This window comes from Mustela erminea, chromosome 1 (assembly GCF_009829155.1).
Source record: "Mustela erminea isolate mMusErm1 chromosome 1, mMusErm1.Pri, whole genome shotgun sequence".
NCBI lineage: Eukaryota > Metazoa > Chordata > Mammalia > Carnivora > Mustelidae > Mustela > Mustela erminea.
Window position 1 is genome coordinate 217,611,866 of NC_045614.1, and position 20,817 is coordinate 217,632,682.

Below are 20,817 nucleotides of genomic sequence, written 5' to 3' on the forward strand. Positions count from 1 at the left end.
CGGCAGCCGCCACGTCCCTGTAGGTTAGAATGTCCGAAACGAACAATGAAAAAGCTTTCTGGGGCGTCTGGGTGGCTCAGCCGTTAAGTGTCTGCCTTCAGCTCCAGTCACGATCCTGGGGTCCTGGGATCCAGCCCCGCATCAGGCTCCCTGCAGCGGGAGCCTGCTTCTCCCTCGGCCCACCCGCGGCTTGTGCTCACTCTCAACAAATTAAAAACTGAAATGTTTCCTTCTATAAAAATGGACATTTATGAAAAAACAAAAAACCAAAACACCCCAATCCTGGTGGAGTGAGCAGAATTTGCTCCCCACGCCACCTCCACGCACCGTCCCTAGGGCCACGCAGAGCGCAGGAGCGGGGCTGACCACGGGCTCCCTGAGCAGGCTGGCAGCTCCTGGAGGCCAAGCAGCAGGCGGGGACGGGCAGGGTCCCAGGGTGGTCCCTAGAACCATGCCGTGGTGCGCCACGGACGTGACCTCCTCTGAGGAAGCGCCCCTGGCTGAGACATGCGAGGGCCAGAACCGGTGACAGCAGTCAAGGTCACACCACAGTGCACGCGCTGCCGTTCTCTCGGCAAAGACGGTTCGGGGATGGCGCCGCGGCTGCAGCCCGCCCCGTGCAGGGCCGGGCCCGGGGCTCTTCTGCCGCTCCAGGCACGCCCAGGTTTCAGGCAGCGCCCCGCTTCCTGGCTGCACAGAGGGCCGGCAAGCAGATGCGAGTCCTGGGCGAGAGGTGGGCCGCAGCGGCCGGCCGGACAGCCCTCCTGTGAGTGCGCGCGGCCCCCGCCCCACGCTGGGCTCCCGGGGAGCCTCGGAGGAGAGACGCTGGACTGCCGGTTACCGTGGAGGCCTAACGGGCAACAAGCTTGACCATGCCCCAGGGGAACTGTCCCTTAATGGGGGCAGGGGTCTCCCATGCTTGGAACCACGGCGCCGTGCAGAGCCAGGTCAGGATGGGGACCAGCCTCCGGCGACAGCACTGACCATGCGCAAGGCCGCCAGGAGGGGAGAGCAGAGGTAGAGACTGCACGAGCAGTAAGTGACACCGAGGCACTGTATCGCTACAAATTTTATTCAGAAACCCATCTTTGTTTGTTTTTGTTGTTTTTTAAAAAAAATCCCCGTTACGAACTGGTCTGGTCAATCAACTACGGCACTGCCCGGCAGACAGACGGTACAAACGGCTCAGAATCGCCCAGATCTCTCGCGGTCTCTCGACCGCCTTCTGTCACGCTCCCGTCCCCCGCCGCCGCCGCCGCCACCACCGCCACCGCCGCGACCACGGTCTCTAGACCGAGAGCGACGCTCCCGAGACCGGGACCTCGATCTATGCCTGCAACCAAGGAAAAGAAACGGGACTGCGGCATCCACAGCGAAGCCCGGGTGGAAACCCACAGCGGTGAACGCATGAACAAAGGGAAACCGTGCAGCCACGGCCCGTGTCGGGGAAAAAGAGGGGCCCAGCAGGATCGGGGGTCAGGTCACCTCCCACGGCCCCCACTTCCGGGACGCTGGCACCAAAGTTTGGGGGCTGAACTGCCACCATGCTCGAGACACACTCCCCCACCAGGGCCGGTTCTGGGGCGTGGAGGGCAGGGCTCCCCCCCGTGCTGACAACGGGACAACCGCCGGCAGCGCGTGCGGAGACCGGCGAGAGCCCCCAGGGCCAGAGCGCGAGCTGTGCAGGCCGAGGGACCCTCCCCGGACACCCGGGCTCAGTCTCTGTGCTGCGCTCCCGGAGGGGTGCTTCGATCCCAGGCCCAGACACACAGACTGCCCGGTTGTGCCTATGTCCCCCCAAAGCAAACCGACACAAACCAGGAGCCCCCAAAGGAGCGCCCAGTTCTGCCGAGGGACTGAAGCCCACTCCTGTCACGCAGGCACCAAGGGCTCGCGGGACCACATGTGCGTGCGCTGCTCTCCGTAGAGCACGTCCCGCTGTCCCCAGGGGGACGCACATGCTGGGCTCGGGGACAGGGGCGGCCGGCCACGGCAGGTACTCACTTCTTGCGCCGACGCCCGTACAGCTCCCGCCGCAGCTCTCTGGAAATGGGCTTCAGGTGCATGAAGTTGCAGAAGCCGCCTCGCGTGCACTCCCTGCGGGGAAGCAGAGCCCACATGCCGTGCACCGCTCCCCGCACCCCCCCGAACCGCACCCCCCGCGGGCCGCACCCCGTCCGTCACCTACCCCATCTCGTACTGGCGGCAGCACGCCTCTCGGAAGTCGGTCACCGGGGAGAGCTCCGCGTGGATCGGCTGCCCGTTAAACCAGCGGTTGTTCAGGTCGATCACGGCCTTTTCCGCGTCCTCCTCGCGGCGAAACTGCGGAGACGAAGGGAGGCTGCCTGCGGCCGCGCTTTCCCAGCTGCCTCCCAGCCCTGGCCCGAACGCACGCCGCGTGCTCACGGGGGTCAAGTGAGGCGGACGGAGGCCGCGCAGCAGGTGAAGAGCAGCGCACCCTCTCCCTGCAATCCCACAGCTGCGCTCTGCGGCGGCGCGAGGTCACGCCAGCTGCCCACGGCCTTGGCCTCCCATTTCAGTGCGTTAAAAGAACAAATGCAAGGACGTGCGCAGGCCGGGGGTTTTAAAAAATGGGAAAAAGGAACCACACACATTAAGCAGCTTCTCCTGTGTCTACACAGCCCGTCAGGAACGGCTATGGAGACCCGGATGGAAGAGCGCCCGGTGACCGCGGTGGCCCGTGCGCCCCTCCCGCGCCCACAGGCGGCCGCCACACCTGGGCTCCGGCCAGCCAACAGCTGAGCGCCTTGAAATCAACCAGCAGGGAGCGACCCCAACTTCCAAGTGCACAGCTGAAACCCAAGGGCAAGCGGCCTTCACCCTGCAGTCCCCGGACGCGCCGCGCGGTTCTCACCTTGACGTACACGTTGCCGACCAGGTGGTCGCCCAGGTTGTCACACACGTTCATTTCCTCCACCTCGCCGTACTTCTCCTCCATCTCTGTGAAAACCTCCTGCGGGGGGACAGGCCTTTAAGGCTCACGACACACTCAAGATGAAGGAGGAACCGAACGCCACGCCCACTTCTCTCGCAACGAGAAAACGTAAGCCCCCCGGGACAGAGGGCGACCGGGCCGGTCCCTTTCCAACGGTGCGTCTCACCTCGAAAAACTCGTCGTAGTGCTCCTGCATCTCCACGTCGCTCACGGCGCCTGCGAACACAGAAACCTTGCTGGTTAGACGGGAGCCCGGCCCGCCGCCACGCTGCGTTTCTCTCAGCCTGCTACAGTCACACACATTCGATTATCTAGAGAGGAAACACCACGGAGCTGCGTTCTACCAGAACTGACGGTCCCGCGGGACGCCCGGAACCTGCGCGTGCGGGGAGCTTCTTAGACGCCCCTCCTGACCGTCTCACTGCTGGCCGTTCAATCACAGCAAGTTTTAATCCGCATCAAAGGGCCATGTTTTCAGGAAGTGTAAGGGTCAAGTTTACCCTCGAGAACTTATTTTTTTAAATGACAATTCTCTTCCTTTTACAATTTAAGATAGAGGCCAAGGAATCACATGGATGTTTTTCCCCCTTTCTTAGGCTAAAATAAAAGTCGCAATCAGGGTAAGTGATTAAGAGCTGATGTCCCTGACTGATTTCTTTTACAGATGAACAGCCACACGATGCTATTATAAAATTCTTTCTGATGCGATTAAAACCCAAATGACCATAAATAAAGACTCAGTAGGATAATGACCAAGTTCAGTTACAGTACTTTAAATGCCTCTGCATAAAGGGAAAGTTACAATGCTTTGTTGAAGGAAGCATTAGCTCATACTCCAGAACTATTTCCATCAAGTTTATCTCCGTAATGCACATGCACTAAGTGAAATCCTGTCCGCTGTGTGGACACTTTTCCAAATTTACATTCTTTGTTGTCATTCTCTCTACCAAGTGTTACCGTTCAAATTCTAGAATTCTCTTGACCTAAATGTGAGAAATCACAAAGCTGGCAGGCTGATAAACCAGTGTGCCACACAGCCAGCTCTGGGAGCCTACGAAGGCTGAGTGGCTTGGAGGCTGGGCCAGCTCGATGTTCAACTGTCCGCTTCCATGACCACACCCCTGGCCTCGCCTGGCGCACCCCACTGAGGGAGCAGAGCTGAGGCGCTCGGACCTAGCCACTGAGCTGCCCTGGAGTGGTTTCCTAGCTCTCTGGAAAAACCTTCTCTTCAAGGACAAGAGCTTTCAACTTTTGGATTCTGAGAATAGCCTAGATTTCCTTTCTAACGCATGGGAGGGGGGATTCCTGCACTGTAGTTATTTTTGACTTTCCAGGAGTCCAGCTTCCTTTAGAATGAAAAACTCTCGGTTGCACTAGGCAACAACTCCTCCTCCTGACGGCCCGGTCCCATGGACATGCTATCGTGAACAGAACCTCCTTCCCTGTAGCCATCTAGCCCTGAGCAAACAGAACAGCTGGTCGGGAGAAGAGGTAGATTTTAATGTTTACATTTCCTGCTCACACCAGAACAAAATGAGGAGAAAAGGCATTTACACGCTCAAAGTGCTAGCTGTGTTGAAAATCAGGCTCTGGTGGTGGTTCGGACACTGCTGTACTCGTGATTACTTCTATTCTCTCGCTGGAGAACGATATTCCTGTATCTAAGTAACTTCTGGAAAGTTCCATTTGAAAATACTCCATAGAGGGCCTATTTTATCCTCTATACTCAGCTTAAAGATTTTCAGTCAAGTGATTCGGGCAGGACAGAGGTGAGTGATTAAGAACCCGGTCCACTGCAAAGCCACCTGTGTGACTCAGCAGATGCTACAGACCGGCACCTCAAAACCCCGTTTCGCGCAGACACATCCTTAAACTGGGTTCGTACTTATAGACCGAAGGGTGTGTCAAAAAGGTGTAAATTCAGGGACTGGATGAACCCGGCCGGTTGAAAATTTTCTCAAAAGGTCTGCCACAGGTTCATCAGCTTAAGTGGATTTTCTTCCTAAACTGAAGAGTCAGAATTTCATTTAATTTGTGGAATCAGGACCCCACAATCGGAGTATTTGGTACGGCTAAACTTTACTCTGTAGCACATGCACAACAAGAGCACCGTGAACCGCAGGGAGAGACACGAGGAAAACTAATCCAACACTGTTTTGTCAATGAAGCATCCGTAGTCCCCAGGTAAACCATCAGGGCAAAGAATGATTAACTGTTGTTACTCAATCATCAACCTCTCATTGGTTTTATCCCAGGGCAGGGCTGTTACGAAAATTATTTAATAAGTTCATATATAAGCATTTCCCTTCAACTACTCATCTTGTTTCTTTATAAAACAAAACAAAACAAAATAAACAAAACAAAACCAAGTATTTTAAAACAAGGGCTACCAAGTAAATCCTGTTACCATCACACTTGGGGACACAAATGATCCGCTACCCGGTCAGGACTGGTCAGGATCAGCGTGGAGACAGACAGTGTCTGGGCAGGAAAACCTTACCAGCCCCTCCCCCACAGACCCGTGCACTCACAGGTGCACCACTGGGAGGTCCCCCCGTCGGGGGCTGGCCCGAGCGGGCAGTGCTGCTGGGACCACTACACTGAGCTGTGTAGATCGCCCTATAAGCTGAGGGGCTACAGGCCAAGGGTGTGTTGGACTCAGGTCTGTGGCTATCCAGGGCCTCTGTGGACAGCACCTCGCATGAATTTTTGCAGCTTCAGAACAAACTGGCGAGCGAGAAGCCGCCTGGTTCGGACCCCGTGATCTTAACAGGAGTCCGGGGACTCGCTTCTGCTTATCCAGACGAGCAGACTGATTCCACGGCTCAAGAGCCATAAAATTTAAAATTTCAATTTTCTGAAATCTCCAGTGATACGAACACAGATCTTGTTCTCGAAGAACTACCCCTTGGGAAACACAACGTTCATAACGTAAATTTACTGCTTCCCAAAGCAGGAAGAAGGGGGCCGTGTCTACTAAGTGCCCCGCGCAGCCCTGCTTCCAGGGCCCATGCGCCTCCTCTTGCCCACGCGGGGGAAGTGAACCCCCGCGGCTGCAGACGGCCGCCCAAAGGGCTGATTACAGACTGAGCTGGCCCAGGGCTGGCGTGGAGGAAAACTCAGGGGGGTCCGGGCCCCTCGGAGGACCCTCATTTGGGAAACGCTCTCGGAACGATGCTCTCGCACTTAAAGCGGGGGCGCCAGAATGGACTTTTAAGAACGAGTCTCATGAGAAATAATAAAACCTCAAACATAATTTCCAAAGCACTTGTTTCTTAACCGGAAACTTAAATGCTGTTGCTCTTTAGAGGGGAACAACGGAACTGCACACTTAATTCCAGGCACAGTCTCCCCTAGGGGGACGGTCCAGGACAAGAGCGGCAGCTCCGAGCTGTGGGACAGGGAGGGCATCCCTTCCGGTCCCTTCTCATGGCTTAAGTAAGTGGGCAGGAGCTGCGATCTCAGAGGCTCCCGAGGGGTCAGTGACAAAAGCTCTCGGCACGTCTAGCGGAAGGCTGTCCTTGACGCTACAGCGGCGGACCAGGCGGAGCGGACACTGAGCTCTGACGCGCAAGCCCAGGGAACCAGGGAAGGAACTTGGATGAACTTACAGCGCAAACCGTCAGCAGACTGGGAAGAGTTTTGAGGGTTACGGTAAATGTTCAAGAGGGCAATGGTCTGAAATACAAAACGCAACAACTTTATATTACGGAAAATTAAATTTAAACACTTCACCGGTTTCCTGTGGCGATCACTTCAGTCAAGACTCAGTGCTGAAAAAAGAGCAAGTTATTTTCTCTCGAAGCAGAGATGTTCTCTCTTAGCGGGTGGCTGTCTTGGAGCGCCCTAACCCTGCACCGTCACGGAGATGCCATGATATGCGGATATTGTATTTCTGTCCATGGGATGCAAGGACTCCCCGCTGCTGAGTTCCCCGGGTAAGGGTACAAGCACCTTGGCAGACGACTGCCAAGACGGTCCTCCGTGTTACAGAAAACGTCAGGAGCCGAGGAAGTGCCCGCACCAGCTGATGACAAGAACCACGGGAGCAGAGAAATACAATAATTACATATCATGAGATCTCCACGTCCTAGAGAAAAAATTGTAATGGTGAAATAAAACCCACACTTATTGGGCAACTTACCTTAGTGATTCCTAAATATTCCTAAGAGTTGTGGCTTTACAGAAAGAACCTCATATTAAGGTCAAGCGTTCAGGCACTGGAAAGACCAGTGATGCTGGCGGCTGTCAAGTGTCGCAGGGACAGACCCCTTCCCTCTCGTTAACAAACGTCAACCCAGGGAAGAGGCCTCCCAGCGCCCGTGCCGACGGCAGCCTCCTGGACGTGGCCGAGTACCAGGTTCTTGCTGTAGGTACCAAGGACTTCATCACCTTGTCCTGTTTGCAACAGCTCTACGTCAGCAGCTCAGAAGCCAACATTATTTGTCTCAATTAAGAGTGGGCTCTTTAACACCATTGTTTTAAAAAAATTTCTCCAACTGTGGGACTTACAGTGTGAGCCGTCAGCCGTCTGTGCACTGTTTTGGGGATTACGATAGATGTTTTGAATCAAGATGGTCTGCGGGGAAAAAAAAATAAAAAGGGGAATTCTACCGGCTGCTGTGCATGTATCAGACAATTGCAAAGAGACAACCTGTTTGCATATGGCTCAGCGCTCGCTCGCTTCCCACGAGGCGGGCGCTCGTCCCCTGAGAGCGCACCCAAACCACCACATGATGAAAACTGAGTGTGGGCAGCGACTTAGGGCAAGTCAGCCAGCAACCAAGAGGAAACTGTAGCCATTATTCTCGGCAGTCCCACGTTACTCAAGTGTTTTAGTGCAAAATAAATAATAACACACTGACATTTTCTTATACTTCAAGCTACGATGTCGAAAACTTCACGTGATAATCATATTCCCCACACAAAATTGTATTTTTTAAAACCAAATGCGTCAGTCAACTGTATGCAGTCCATCAAGCTGTCTGGTCTCCCAGGAAACAGGCGCACCAAATGGGTGTCCTGACTGTCACGGACACCTAGACACACTCCTGTTTGCTTGGTGGGACCTCTGTTTACATAATACAACAGCTTAAACATCTGTTCTTTTCCGATCCTTCTTTTAAGGGAAAAAAATCCTTTTAGCCCTTGTGCTTTAAACTGGATCAGGCAGACTTGAAACCTTACATTGTACCGTTCTTCTTAAAACCAAGTCTGAAAAAACAAACCACGTTTAAGTTAGTAGGCTAATACAGTACATGAATCTTAACGTCCACATCACTGCAAGAAGCTTAAAAAGAAACCCACACTGAGTTTTACAGGCTGAATGAATGAACTGCGTGATTTAGAAAAATAAAGGTTCAGTCTCAACACAGCTCCAAAGCAGTTCAGTGGTTTTACAGAAGCAGCCATTCCGTTTCTAGCTACATGTAAAGGAAGATGTTGTGTGGGCACTCCCCAAAGGTCTGCTGTGGGGAAACCCCCGGGGGAGGAACATCTAACAGCCAGACCTCACACACACACACACGCACACGCACGCACATGCAGACCCTTCTCGCCGGGCATGGCCTCCTCCCCTAGCCATCGAGTACTGCCCCAGGACAACTTCTCTCTGCCTCTGGTATTTCCCAAAGCTGATCTGACTCAGTTTTCAATAGGAACCGCCAGCGTGTATGCGATCGCGCTGGGAGGGAGCTGCATGGGGCCCAATTACTCAACAAGAAATTCGTTTAGGTCTCACTCAGATCATCTGGCAGTGGCTGTTTAGGAAAAGGATCCTCACTCAGAGTGGGCCACGACGTTCCATTACAATCAGGGGAGGTCAGGATTGCCTGCAACCAGCGGACCAGCCGAGCCAGTCGGAGCGAGATGCTCAGGCAAACACGTTACAGCCGACCCCACCCAACATTAACGGACTCGCTCTCTTTCTGACCCACTGTACTAAAATTCACTTCCCACCAACATCCTGAGGTCATCAGATTCAGAGAGAACACAAGCCGTGTCTCTAGAGAGCTTGAAGAAAACTTTCCTGCCAGGATCATTTCCCTCTCGGCCCAACACCTGCCACATCTGTAAGCAGCCCCCCAAAGTCAAAAAACTCAGTGGACACTCAAGACATTTGGTTACTGCCCAACCTAGGACCCCTGGCTTAGCTGGTGAGATTTAGTCCAAAAAATCAAAGGACTTAAAAGAAACAGAGTAAACAAAGTTTAAAGCAAGATCTCCGATATTCTGAAATTCAAAGAGACATATTTGTAAGTTATGAGAGATTCTTGTTATATCAATCGCGCTGTTATCAGCAGACTAATGCAGGAAAGGAAGCCATCTCCCCCCTTTCTAAAGGTTTCTAAAAACCCATTACATTGTGCGGTTTTCTATGGGCTTAAATTAGAATATACAAATGTCTCTTTCTTAGAGCAACTGGCTGATTTTCCTAAATCCTTATAGGAAAAACCCAGTATCTATTCTGACAGAGGTTTACAACACATGAGCAGGACAACGTGAGCTCAAAGGCGAGTCTGGCAGCTCCCAGGGGCGCTACACACAATTGTAACGGAGCGGCTAAGAGGAAGCTCACTCAGACCCCGCCGTAGTCTTGGAAGGAGCTCAGAAGTCCTCGGTCTGGAAACACTGCAGTCTTCAAACTCCAAATGCTCAGATCAACGTGGGCAGACACTTCCTGTCCCTGCTACAGGTGCTTTCTCCCTCTAACTCAGCAGTGATCACTTGTAGGGAGCAAACCCTTGCCTGTTCTTCAATTACCAAACAAAACCTACCCCGTATCACACTTTCTGACTCATCTGAACTCACAGCGGCCCTAAGCTCAGGCTAACAGGGAACCCCCTCAACTGATCAAACAGAGTGGCTGCAACTAACTGAAGGTAAATGTCATCTCCTGACGTTCAGTTTCATTTTTAAGGTTTCTCTGACACGATGACCTCGCTATCCCCTTGCCTGGAGGTCTGAATGCGGGGGTGTCCCAGGACACCGGAGGACTGACACTGCCTGGGGCTCTGCGGAGAACGGCCCCAGCATCTCCCGCAGCCAGCTCTGTCTCCGCCACCGGCCTGGAGACAGCAAAGCGCAGACAGCCCGCATGGCCTCTACCAGCGCCTGGAACACAAGCTGGCTCCTCGCTGCTGCGGCCACCCCACTGGACCCACGTCTGTGAGAGGGACAGGAGGGGCGGGGGGGGGGGGGGGGCTGGGCGGCAGGGACCAGTCACAGCCAACACGCAAACATTAATCACTCCTCTGTAAAAGAGGAGGGACCTGTCTCGCAGACCTCCCCCAGGGGTGGTTCAGCTGCCTCGTTCTCATTGAAACAGAAGAACAAACTCATGAACACGAATGGAGAATAAAACAGAGAGAAAAACGCCCGACGGGATACACGGACATTATTAACTGCCTCTGTAAAGTACGTGAAGTTTTGATAATTTACATGAGAACAGAAAAAAGAAAGGAAAACAAACAAACCTGGCTAAAGGTCGGTTTATTGTGCAAGCGAGAGCATCTGTCTCCATGACGACATGCTCCGATTTTGAAATAAAATGAACAGTTGACTCTGTAAGGGAAAAGAAGAGCTGATTATTCGGCTGGGAAGACATCAGACACGTGTAAACACGCCAACACCACGGCACATGCTACCAAACTCTTCTCCCTTGGCGCCACGAACACCCAGGCGCAGGGCATTCTGGGGCAGCAGTTCTGGAAACATCACTTGAACGGGCCTCTTGACAAGCACGCTACTTCCCACAAAGAGTTTCTAACTCCCAACCCAGGACCCCTCATCCATATCGACTCTCAGCTACTCATTCTGCTCTATAGTGTTTTTTTCTTAAATGAAATATTCTGTTTAAAATGAAATTTAATTGAAAAACATATCCGCTCTCTAGTGTTCTAGGATGAAGTTCTCTCTCGAGGGCACCAACCCGGCACAGTGAGGGTTAAGATTCCGACTCCCCCACTAGCTACCTGGCCTTGGGCAAGGCACCCTACCTCTCCGGGTCCCAGGAGCCATCTGTGAAACGAGGAAAACGCCAAGCTGGCTTTGTTCCAAGAATCAGAGACGGCACGTGCGCCTCATAAAAACGACTCACTAAATGCAATCATTATCTAACAAAGTCCATGCTCTCTCGTTCGTGACGCCAGACCAACAGGAAATTTCCAAACACAGGTCTGAAGCAAGCCAGTCTCCTGGTTTCAATACACTGAAGACAGGCTATTGGGGAACTCCTCCACCGGTTCTTACGTCAGGCCACCTTCTGTCCCTGTCGCAAAGCCCCTCTCTTACTGCTGTTCAAACACTGGGATGATCCAGACGAAATCAAACCTAACGATCCAGCCATCGCGACAGCAGCGTCCGCTGGCTCAGACCTGTGATGAACTATGAAATCTTACTGGATGGGCCCCAGATTGGACTCGCAGAGGTGGGACGGTTACCCTGCAGATTCAATTTTTTAGCAAGTGACCTATGTCCAGACAGTCGGTCCAAAGTTAGAATCAAAGGGCTTGAACAAAATGTGATGGTTCACAAGTATCAATTAGCCACTGACTTCTTACTAGGTAGCAGTAAACACGGGAAAGTCAGGATTATCAGGGAAGGAATACGATTACTGTACGGATCTGCAAACTCATCATACAAGTCTCTCCTTACGGAACTTAAGTACAATATACAACTTACATCTTTAGAAAGTCCCCTGAAAACGAAGAGCTTATTTTAAGAATCCCTCAGAATGGGCGACAGCCCCACCTGAACAATACCCAACTACTCTCTATTATTAAAACAATCTTTGTTCCTGTACTTGCAGAGATGGCTTTCATTTCATCATGCTCAATCAGACCTTCGGGTATTAGTCAAAACTTTCCTAGTAATAAACTTTTAGTGACCCACTTATTAAACTACTGAAATGAAAGAAGAGACAGAAAACAAGTCTGATCCACCATCACGGAGAAGATGTTAGAGAACGAACTTTTGCTTGGATTTAGAGAATGTCCGTAACTCCAAATGTAGGACTTGCTAAATCCTGTTAATTGGTACACACCTACATTTTACTTCTAGCTTGGGGAAAAGAGAAAGAAGTTGGCCGGACTCATCATCTTCATTTTTTGGGAGTTGATACTGGCTCCTGCAATTTAAAACCCCTCAAGCCGCCCTGAAATGAGACTACGAGCAATTTAGATTAAATAATCTTGTTTCCAAATTAAAGCCATGCCTCTCATGATAGAGCTCTACCAGGCTGAAATGTGGTTTCTCACAGCAGGAATATAAAAAAGGCTACTGGAATAAACCTCTAAACTTCAAGTGTTGGCAGCACAGTGAAGGCACCTCCAGGAGCAGCTTTTTACAAGAATAAGGAGAAAACTTCATGGAATAGAAGTCAGGGCACTATTACCAGCTCAAGGATGAAATCAACACTGCATTTTTGTAGCTGGGAGAAGGCTCTTTTCCCAGAAGAGCAGCCCATTCATTTCGGATGAGGTTTACAGGTAAGTTCCCAGGCGCCTCCAGCGACCACCTTCCCTAGCACTTAACAAGCTTCGGTCTGTTTTACTTTAATCATCCTGTACGCGACAAGCCCCCCTCCCTTCTAGGTCCTTGAGAACACCGTCCGATTTTGTTCCTCTTTAAGTCAGCAGAGACAGACTTACGGTTGACAACAATGTTTCTGAAGTGACTAGGACGGACGATTGTATCCTGTGGTTTGCTACTAAAAAACAAAAAACCCTCTTCCCAACAACACAAAAGGTTACAAGATAGCCTGCATCCTGGAAAACAGAAACAATGTAAAGTGTCTGACGGGTGCACAGTCCCGGAGCTGCGCGCGCCCCACTCCTGATCTCAGGGTCGGCCAGTTCGAGCCCCACGCTGGACGCACAGGTTACTTAAAAATAAAATCTTTAAAGAATAATAATTAAAACCCCCACCGTGTTGGAAAAAGGGGTACTGAAACCTTTATCTGGACAAACCCAGGGACTTAACATCAACGTAAGCCCTGAACAGCCCGAAGAACCCGACGTGGTAACTACGGACCCCAAATCAATTACACCAGAGCTCAGATTTTCGGTTTTCCAAGCAGGAATTACGCTCCTAAACAAGACCTCCCCTGCGGCCACGGAACCAAAACGTCCCAAATTGACAGTCAAATCGGAACTGCATTTTCTGCTCGTAATCGAGCAGCCGGGCAGGGGGGGGCGTGCGGCCGCAGAGGCGGGCGGGGGAGGGCCCAGGCGTTCCGCCGCGCCGGATCGCGTCTCCGAGCGCGTGAAACCGGGCTCCGTCTCGAGCCGGCACCAAGTTCGTCGCACTTGTTCGCGTCCATGTCCTCAGGCCCGGCCCGGCGCGGGGCTTCCACCGCCGGAGGCTCGCCCAGCGGCCCCGCGCCCCGAGTGACCGGGCGACGAACACGGCGGGCCCGAGGCCGCGCGCCCGACCGACGCCCGCGGCGGCCGCGCTGACAACTTCGGCCCAAACTCGAGACGGTTCGGAGCCGGGGGCGGGGGCTCCGGGCGCCGGCACAGCGGGCGGCCCCCGGGCCGCGGAGCAGCCGCCGGCCGGAGAGGCCGCGCCGCCCGAGCGGAAGCCCGCCGCCCGCCCGCCCGCCCAGGCGCCCACGAGGCGGCGGCGCGCGGCTCCCGAGGCCGGAAGGGCCGCCGCGCCCCTCCCCCCGCCCGCCCGCCCGCCCGGGCCTCCCGCGGCCGCCCGACCCCGCCGCCGCGCCCGCGCGCGCCCCGCCCGCCTCCCCGGCCCGGAGCCCCGGCCGGCGGCCCTCACTCACTTGTCTTTCTCGGTGCCGAAAATGGAGGCCAAGTACTCCGCCATTTCCCACCCGCCGCCGCCGCCACTGCTGCCGACGCCGCCGACCCTGCCCGACGCCCGCGGGAGACGTCACCCGGACGCGACGACGCTCGCCCCGCCCCGACGGCGTGGCGGCGCTGGCCAATCGGACGAGGCGTTGCCTGCGCGCGGGCGGGGCTTGCCGCGCGCGGGAGGCACCGCCCCCTCGGCCGGGAGCCCGCGCGCCGCCCGCCGGCGCCCCCTGCCGGCGCCCGCGCTCCCCGCGCAGCCAGCACCGCGCCCCTCGGCCCGGGAGCCCGCGCTCTCCGCCGCCGCCGCCCTCCGCGGCCCGGACCCCGCGCCCCTCGCGCCTCCCGGGCCCCCGGAAGCCGAACGCGCAGAGGCGGTCTCGGAGAAGCATCCGGGGCCCGGCGCCCGTCCGCGCGGAGCCCCTCCCCTCGCCGGAGACCCGCGCCCCGCCGCCCCGGCCTCCTGGACGCCGCGCGGGGCTCGGGCTGGGGGTCTCTCCGGTGCGCCGGCTCCGGGCGGGGGCGGGGCGGCGGGGGGCGGCGGGGGGCGGCGCTGGCTCGCGCGGAGCCGGGGGGCCGCGGCGGAGACGGCCGGGAGCGCGGGAAGGCCGCCCGGGGCCCGACGTGCCGCGGTTTCCCGCTCCGGGGCCGCGGTGTGGGGGCCGCGGCGGCCGGCGGGCTCCGGGGAGGGACGCGGCCTGTGCCCCCGCCGGGCGGCCTCGGGGCCTCGGAGTCCCACGGACGCAGCAGCCCCGGGCGCGTCTGCGGCGAGGACCGCCCGAGGGAGTCGTCCCGGCCGCGGTGTTCGGCGTCTGGGGCTGCGCTGGGCTCGTGCGGCTCCGAGCGCGTCGACCTCGGGCGCGGGGGGCGGACGCTTCACTGCAGGCGCAGCCGCGAGGAGCCCCGGGCCGGTTCGCAGCCCGGTTCGCGGCCTGGTTCGCAGCCCGGTTCGCAGCCCGGTTCGCAGCCCGGTTCGCAGGCCCGGTTCGCGGCCCGGTTCGCAGGTCCAGTTGGCAGGCTCGGTTCGCGGCCCGGTTCGCAGGCCCGGTTCGCAGCCCCGTTCGCGGCCCCGTTCGCGGCCTGGTTTGCAGCCCGGTTCGCAGGCCCGGTTCACGGCCCCGTTCGCGGCCCTGTTCGCGGCCTGGTTCGCAGCCCGGTTCGCGGCCCGGTTCGCAGGCCCGGTTCACGGCCCCGTTCGCGGCCCTGTTCGCGGCCCGGTTCGCAGGTCCGGTTCGCGGCCCCGTTCGCGGCCCGGTTCGCAGGCCCGGTTGGCAGGCTCGGTTCGCGGCCCGGTTCGGAGGCCCGGTTCACGGCCCCGTTCGCAGCCCGGTTCGCGGCCCGGTTCGCAGGCCCGGTTCACGGCCCCGTTCGCGGCCCCGTTCGCGGCCCTGTTCGCGGCCCGGTTCGCAGGCCGACTGAGAGCCGCTGCGCCTGCCGCCCAGGACTCCCGCGGGGGCAGTGAGCCTCCCTGCTCTCGAGATGACCGTGCGTCCGTCAGCCACCGGCGTCGCGCTGCGGCAGACTCTGGCTCCAGACGCGGTGGTCATCCCGCAGCTGTGTAGCCGCCAAGCCTGCTGGCCTGGGCAGGGCTGGAGCGGTGGGTCGGTCAGGTGGACTTTGTGGGCACAGCAGCGAAGCGCGGTCTTCGGGCGCATTCCGGTGTGGGTGGGATTCAGGTCCTGCGGGCTCAGGGTGGGTTTCCTGCTTCCCGGCTGGCCGTCGGTCCGGTTCTGGGCGGTACTGGCTCTCTCTGCCTCACAGAGCCTTCTGGGACCGCTGGGTTCAGTCTCGTGCTTTGGTCTCTCCGTCTCTAGCCAGAGACGGCTTCGCATGTAAGGGCTCCGGTTACTGCACTGGGCCCCGGTTCCTGGTTGAGCCAGGACACTCTCCCTGTGTTAAAGTCTTAATGACGTTGGCAGTTTCTTCACAGCCGTGCCTACCATAGTCCTTAGGGGAGGAGATTCCTGGGAGTGACCTTAGAGTCCTGCCTGCATTAGAGGGTGCTCAGACCAGACAGGACAAGTGGCTAGAGGGCCAGTTCGGTCAGTCAGAAGCGAGGAGCCTGAATTGGGGCTGGGGTGGCAGACGGGGTCCGTGTCCTGGGCTGAGAGCTGCCCCGGCTGAAGGCCGGCTGCTGGGATGGGCAGTACCTTGTCCCTTGTCTCTTGGAAACTCTATGTTGAAGCTCTGACGTATGGATTTCCCTCAGAATGGGACTGTGCTTGCTGATGGGGGCCTTTCCAGAGGTGATTAGGGTGAAGTGAAGCCGGCGGGCGGGCCCTGAGCAATCCGACTGGGGTCCTTACAAGAAGTTGGGACACACAGGCACCCAGAGGGGCAACTGCACGAGAACACGGGCGAGGACTGTCTGTGATCCCGGGAGAGAGGCATCGGGGGAACCAGCCCTGTCCCCACTTTGACCTTGGACCTCTAGGCTCCAGCACTGTGATAGAATAAATGTCTGTCGTTTAAGCCCCATAGTCCTGTTATCTAAAAGGGATTTTAGAAGGAAGTTGGGTAATTCATCACATTACTGGGAGATGTGGGGAGTCCCAGTCTGCGATCTCCCTGCTGCACTGGGCTGGGGAGGCGCCCGCTGCCTTGCTTTGGCCGTGCTACGGTCCCTACATCCTCCCCTCGCCCCCCATTAGCACGTGACACCGGAGCTCCGCGTTGCGGCACGCGTCTGCTGCCCAAGCCGGGGCCTGACGTCTTGCCTCGGTGTGTCCCTGGCCGGGTGGTTCGTCATCCGCAGGCACCTCGAGCGGTCAGAGGGAGAGTCGTGTCTACTGAGGCACAGAGTGGCTGAGGAGAAACAGATCTGGGGGCAGTTCTGGCCTCTGGGAGGTTGGGTTATTAGTTTGCAGCTTTTCCTGCTTTTCCTGCCTGCCCACGGTGCCCCACAGGCGATCCACACTGTGACTCATCCCCTGCTGGGGGGGCCTGGTCCTGTACCTCGCTTTTGCCAGTAGAATGTGACCTGATGTAAGGAAGTCGCATCCAGAAGAGCTGGTCCCACGTGGCTGCTCTTTGCCGTCGGGGGCCTGCGTGAAAAGTACACAGAGCAGGGCTAACCGACCTGCAGCCCAGTCAGTGCTCTGGTGGCCCCGCGGGCAAGAGAGCTGGGACACAGCCATTTCTGTAAGCCACTGAGATTTTAGGGTGCCGACACGGTGTATGGTTACCCGTAGTACCACCGACTAGTCCAGCAGGAGAGGAGATGGCCTAGGGGGCATTCAGATAGAAATGACCAGGCACTTCTCGACTACATCAGGAGACAGGTCTGTTAGAACGTCCTGTGATGAAGGAGATGCCGTCAGTGCTGCCCCGTGATGGGACTGCCACTGGCCGCCTGGCCTACGAGCACGTGACATGTAGCTGGCAGGATGAGGTGCCGAATTTTACATTTTATTTAACTTTAATTAATTTAAATTTTAAACTGAAGTAGTGATGTAGGCTGACCGGTTGCTGTATTGGACAGTGCAGGTATGTCTACGTCTAAAGCTCAGGAGAGAGGGCGCCTGGGGGGTCCAGTCGGTAAAGCATCCGACTCTCGGTTGCAGCTCAGTTCTTGATCCCAGGGTCGTGAGTTCAGGCCCTGCATCGGGCTCCATGCTGGGCGTGGAACCTACATTAAAAAGAAGGAAAGAAAAAAAGTAAGTTCTGCAGAGAGGCCCAGGTGGAGTAACGTATTTGGGATTTATTCTTATATAGAAAATTAACGTATATAAATATACACGGAACCCTGGAATATATATACAGTATCCCAGTATTTGTGTGTGCTCTGGGGGCAAATAGTTGTGATTTTGTCAGATTCCTAAAGGGGTCTTTAGCCTCCAAAGTTAAGAGAAACTCTAGGCCCTGGGGGATGTTGTCCGGAGGTTAAGTACCCCAAGAATTGAGTAGATCAAGGGCCAGGGCTCCAAGGGACAGTAGCGCCTGGGTGGGGTTAGCAGCAGGACCCTTCAGAGGAGCAGTGACATTGGGAAGAAGAGAGCTAGAGTTGGGACACCAGTAGACCAGATGGTCTCAGAGGCAGCTGTCACTGCAGAGGGCAACATGATGTACTCCAGAAGTGGGCTGTACAGCAGGACCATGGGTGCTCTTGGCTGGAAGGGGGCTGCATGCTAATCACTAGTGTTCAGATGAATTCGCTTGTTGACCTGGCAACAGAACAAACATTCCGTACCTGGAGAAGAGCTGGATCAGCAAATCAGGAACCTCTCATAGGAAGAACAGGTGCTCAGAGGTAAGGCCAGATAAGCAACAAGACAGATGCCCGTTCAGCAGGCAGATCTGATCCAGAGGGTGCAGCTGTGGGGCGTGGTCCAGGAAGGATGGCTCCTGAAGAGGTGGAAACTGGAAATGAGGTGTCCCTGTAGAGCCCCCAGGAGAAATGAAGAAGGCAGGATAAAGTCTGCTTATGGGAACTGAACTGAAATACAAGGCTCCATCACAAGGAGTTAATACGGCTACTGGAACCAGGGCCGCCAACATCATTCCTCCGTCTGTCCGTCCATCTGTCCAGCCATCCATCCACCCACCTATCCAATCCATCCAACTATCACTCATTGATCATCAAATCATCCACCCATTCATCCAGCACTCACCCATCTAATCATTAAACCATGCATCCACTCACTCGTCTGTCTGTCTGTATCCCTGGTATTTGCAGGGCGTAGCTGGCACACCTGTACTGAGGCAGGAAACAAACACAACTGAGAGGGAGATTGCTACTCAGGAGTCGGCCAAGTCCTTGAGCTCAGTGTGTTTCCATCTGATCTCATGTTCTCCCAACTCCAGACTTGAGCCTGCTCTCGCCTTTAGTGGCTGTTAGTCCTCCATACCGTAAGTCTGCGTGGGTGGTCCTTGGTTTTCTGTCTTCCTTACCCTCCCATCCAGTCTAATTCCTTGGTTTCTCTCAACTGTCTCTGCTGCTCTTGGCCAGGCCTCAGTGCCCCCGTGTCACCACAACAGTACCTATACTAGTGTTTTTGTCCACTCGGTCTGCCATAGCTGAAGACCAAAGAGGGGTGTCTGGATGACAGACAGGTATGTCTTACACTTATGGAAGCTGGATGTCCAAGATCTAGGCACCAGCAGATTTCACGTGTGGTGGTCAGGGGCGTGCTATGGAGGCGTGCGCGACAGGCGTGTGTTTCCCAACACCGGCTTTATTTGGTCCTTAAGGTCAACGTGCTGATGAGGCAGGGTCAGGATTCCAAACTCAGCGACATCTCCCCACGTGTTGACCTTGGCTTCTTACGGGTCACACACAGCACAGCACGAGACGGGCCACATGGCACTTTAGGCAGGACAGGACGTAGAAGCGAACAACTCCCACGCGACGTCAGTCTGTGAGTGCACCGTGAGATAAGGTCTCCGTCGGTCTGGGTCACCTCCTGGCGCTTACTGCTCTTATGTCCCAGCAGGGAGGGATCTCCGTTCCTCCTGGACACCAGTTGGGCAGAGCCCCAGGCAGCAGCTGCCGTTTGAAATGGTCAGACATGCCGGGGTCAGGGTCTGAGAAGTCTGACGGTTTGCTGTGAAATCCTCCCTTTGTAAAGGGCTGGCATCAGTCCCGGGCCCTGCCGACCTCCTCTGCTTCTGCTGGTTGTCGGTTCTGGGGTATGGTCGGCCGGTGCTGGTCTGGGTGACCCCTCGTCTTCACTTGATGTGGTGGGCTGCTGTCCCTGCCTGACATGAGTAACTCCGTCTTGCTCCCTACAGTGCTGAAAGCCCTCCTCATTCACCGATGTCATTTTCTCCCTGTGTCTGCACAGCAGGGAAGGGGCAAGAGGGCTCCTGGGGGTCTCCTTCCTAAGGGCACTGACCCCAGTCATGAGGGCTTCCCCCACCTCCCAGAGGCCCCGCTGCCTACGGCCATCACCTTTGTGGGGGGCAGTTTCAGCCTACGAATGTCAGGGGAGCACCCTCAGACCCCAGCCTGCTCCTCCTGGCCCCTAGATGTCATGTCCTCGCAGGAGAAATACATTCGCTCTGTCCCAACAGCCCAAGTTTGAACTTGTTCTGGCATCAACTCCCAAGTCCGAGTCCAAAGTCTATCTAAATCTCCTCTAAGTTGGGGGTTGGGGAGACCCTAGGGACGGTCATGCTGAGGCAGCACCTCTCCAGCTATGAAGCTGTCCTGAATGCAATGGTGGGCACAGGACAGACATGCCCATTGCGAAGGGGAGCACTGGGAGGAAGGATGGGGTGACCAGACCAAGCAAGTCCAAACTACTACAAGAAAAACTGCAAGAGTTTGAGGCTTCAGATGAATCCTCCCTGGATTCTCTGCCTTCCAGGACTACTGGGGCAGGATCCTGACCCAAGCTCTGCTAGGCAGGATGCTCTCACCCTGGTGCAACTCTTTCAGGGCCCTGCCCTCAGGTTGACTCTCTGCAGCTGGGGTCACGGAGTTACAGCTCTGGAGGCCCCATCCTTTGAAATCGAGGCGGAGGCAGCCGTGCCTCCAGCACTCTGTGGAGGGGGTGGGGGCTTGGGGTAGGGGTTGAGAAAGCACCTGGAGCCACAGTGAGAGAATCCTCCCTCCAGTGGTCTCCAAAGGTCTCAGGGTCCTTCCCTCTTGTCTTGGAGAATAATGTCCAATCTTTTTATCTATGGTCACTCAAACATCCTTCGTGTTGTCCATTTTTGCAATGTGGATAGGCTGGGAGTTTTCCAAATCTTAGAGTTCTACCTCCTTTCTGATGAACAATTCCATCTTTAAGATATTTCCATTTCGGGGTGCCCAGGTGGCTCAGTGGGTTAAGCCTCTGCCTTCGGCTCAGGTCATGATCTCAGGGTCCTGGGATTGAGCCCCGCATTGGGCTCTCTGTTCAGCAGGGAGCCTGCTTCCCCCCTCCTCTGCCTACTTTTGAGCTCTCTCTGTCAAAGAAAGAAATAAAGTCTTTTTTAAAAAAAGATATTTCCACTTTAAGATAAGCCCTCAGGAGAAGCCGTTTGCTTAGACAGAGCTTCAGCCGAAGATCCAGTTTCATCGCTCAAGTCCCACCTTCCATGGAACACTAGAACACAGTCCAGCCCGCGCTG

At 55.8% G+C, this 20,817-nt stretch overlaps 1 protein-coding gene across 3 annotated transcripts; it reads right to left on the bottom strand.

Annotated features, from left to right (window-relative positions):
* Window positions 1-1,051: 1,051 nt before the first annotated feature.
* U2AF1 (U2 small nuclear RNA auxiliary factor 1) lies at window positions 1,052-13,862 on the bottom strand. 3 transcript variants are annotated; one of them, XM_032356252.1, is made up of 8 exons: window positions 13,734-13,862; window positions 10,432-10,519; window positions 6,568-6,634; window positions 3,123-3,172; window positions 2,876-2,974; window positions 2,189-2,322; window positions 2,005-2,097; window positions 1,052-1,333 (listed from the first exon to the last, which is right to left on the bottom strand). In XM_032356252.1, the coding sequence occupies exons 1-8, from the start codon at window positions 13,775-13,777 to the stop codon at window positions 1,186-1,188; spliced, it is 723 nt and encodes a 240-aa protein (XP_032212143.1). In that variant the 5' UTR covers window positions 13,778-13,862; the 3' UTR covers window positions 1,052-1,185. The 3 variants fall into 3 exon arrangements, with proteins under 3 accessions (XP_032212143.1, XP_032212144.1, XP_032212145.1); XM_032356253.1 differs by lacking the exon at window positions 6,568-6,634 and adding an exon at window positions 7,469-7,535; XM_032356254.1 differs by lacking the exons at window positions 10,432-10,519; window positions 13,734-13,862 and adding an exon at window positions 7,469-7,535.
* Between the last annotated feature and the right edge of the window lie 6,955 nt (window positions 13,863-20,817).

Excerpts from the sequence above, each read along its gene's own strand:
- U2AF1 (XM_032356252.1), bottom strand. The coding sequence starts at position 13,777 with ATGGCGGAGTACTTGGCCTCCATTTTCGGCACCGAGAAAGACAA. Across the intron at positions 2,975-3,122 it reads ACTACGACGAGTTTTTCGAG|GAGGTTTTCACAGAGATGGA; the intron begins GTGAGACGCACC and ends GTCCCCCCGCAG. Across the intron at positions 1,334-2,004 it reads TACGGGCGTCGGCGCAAGAA|GCATAGATCGAGGTCCCGGT; the intron begins GTGAGTACCTGC and ends CCTTGGTTGCAG.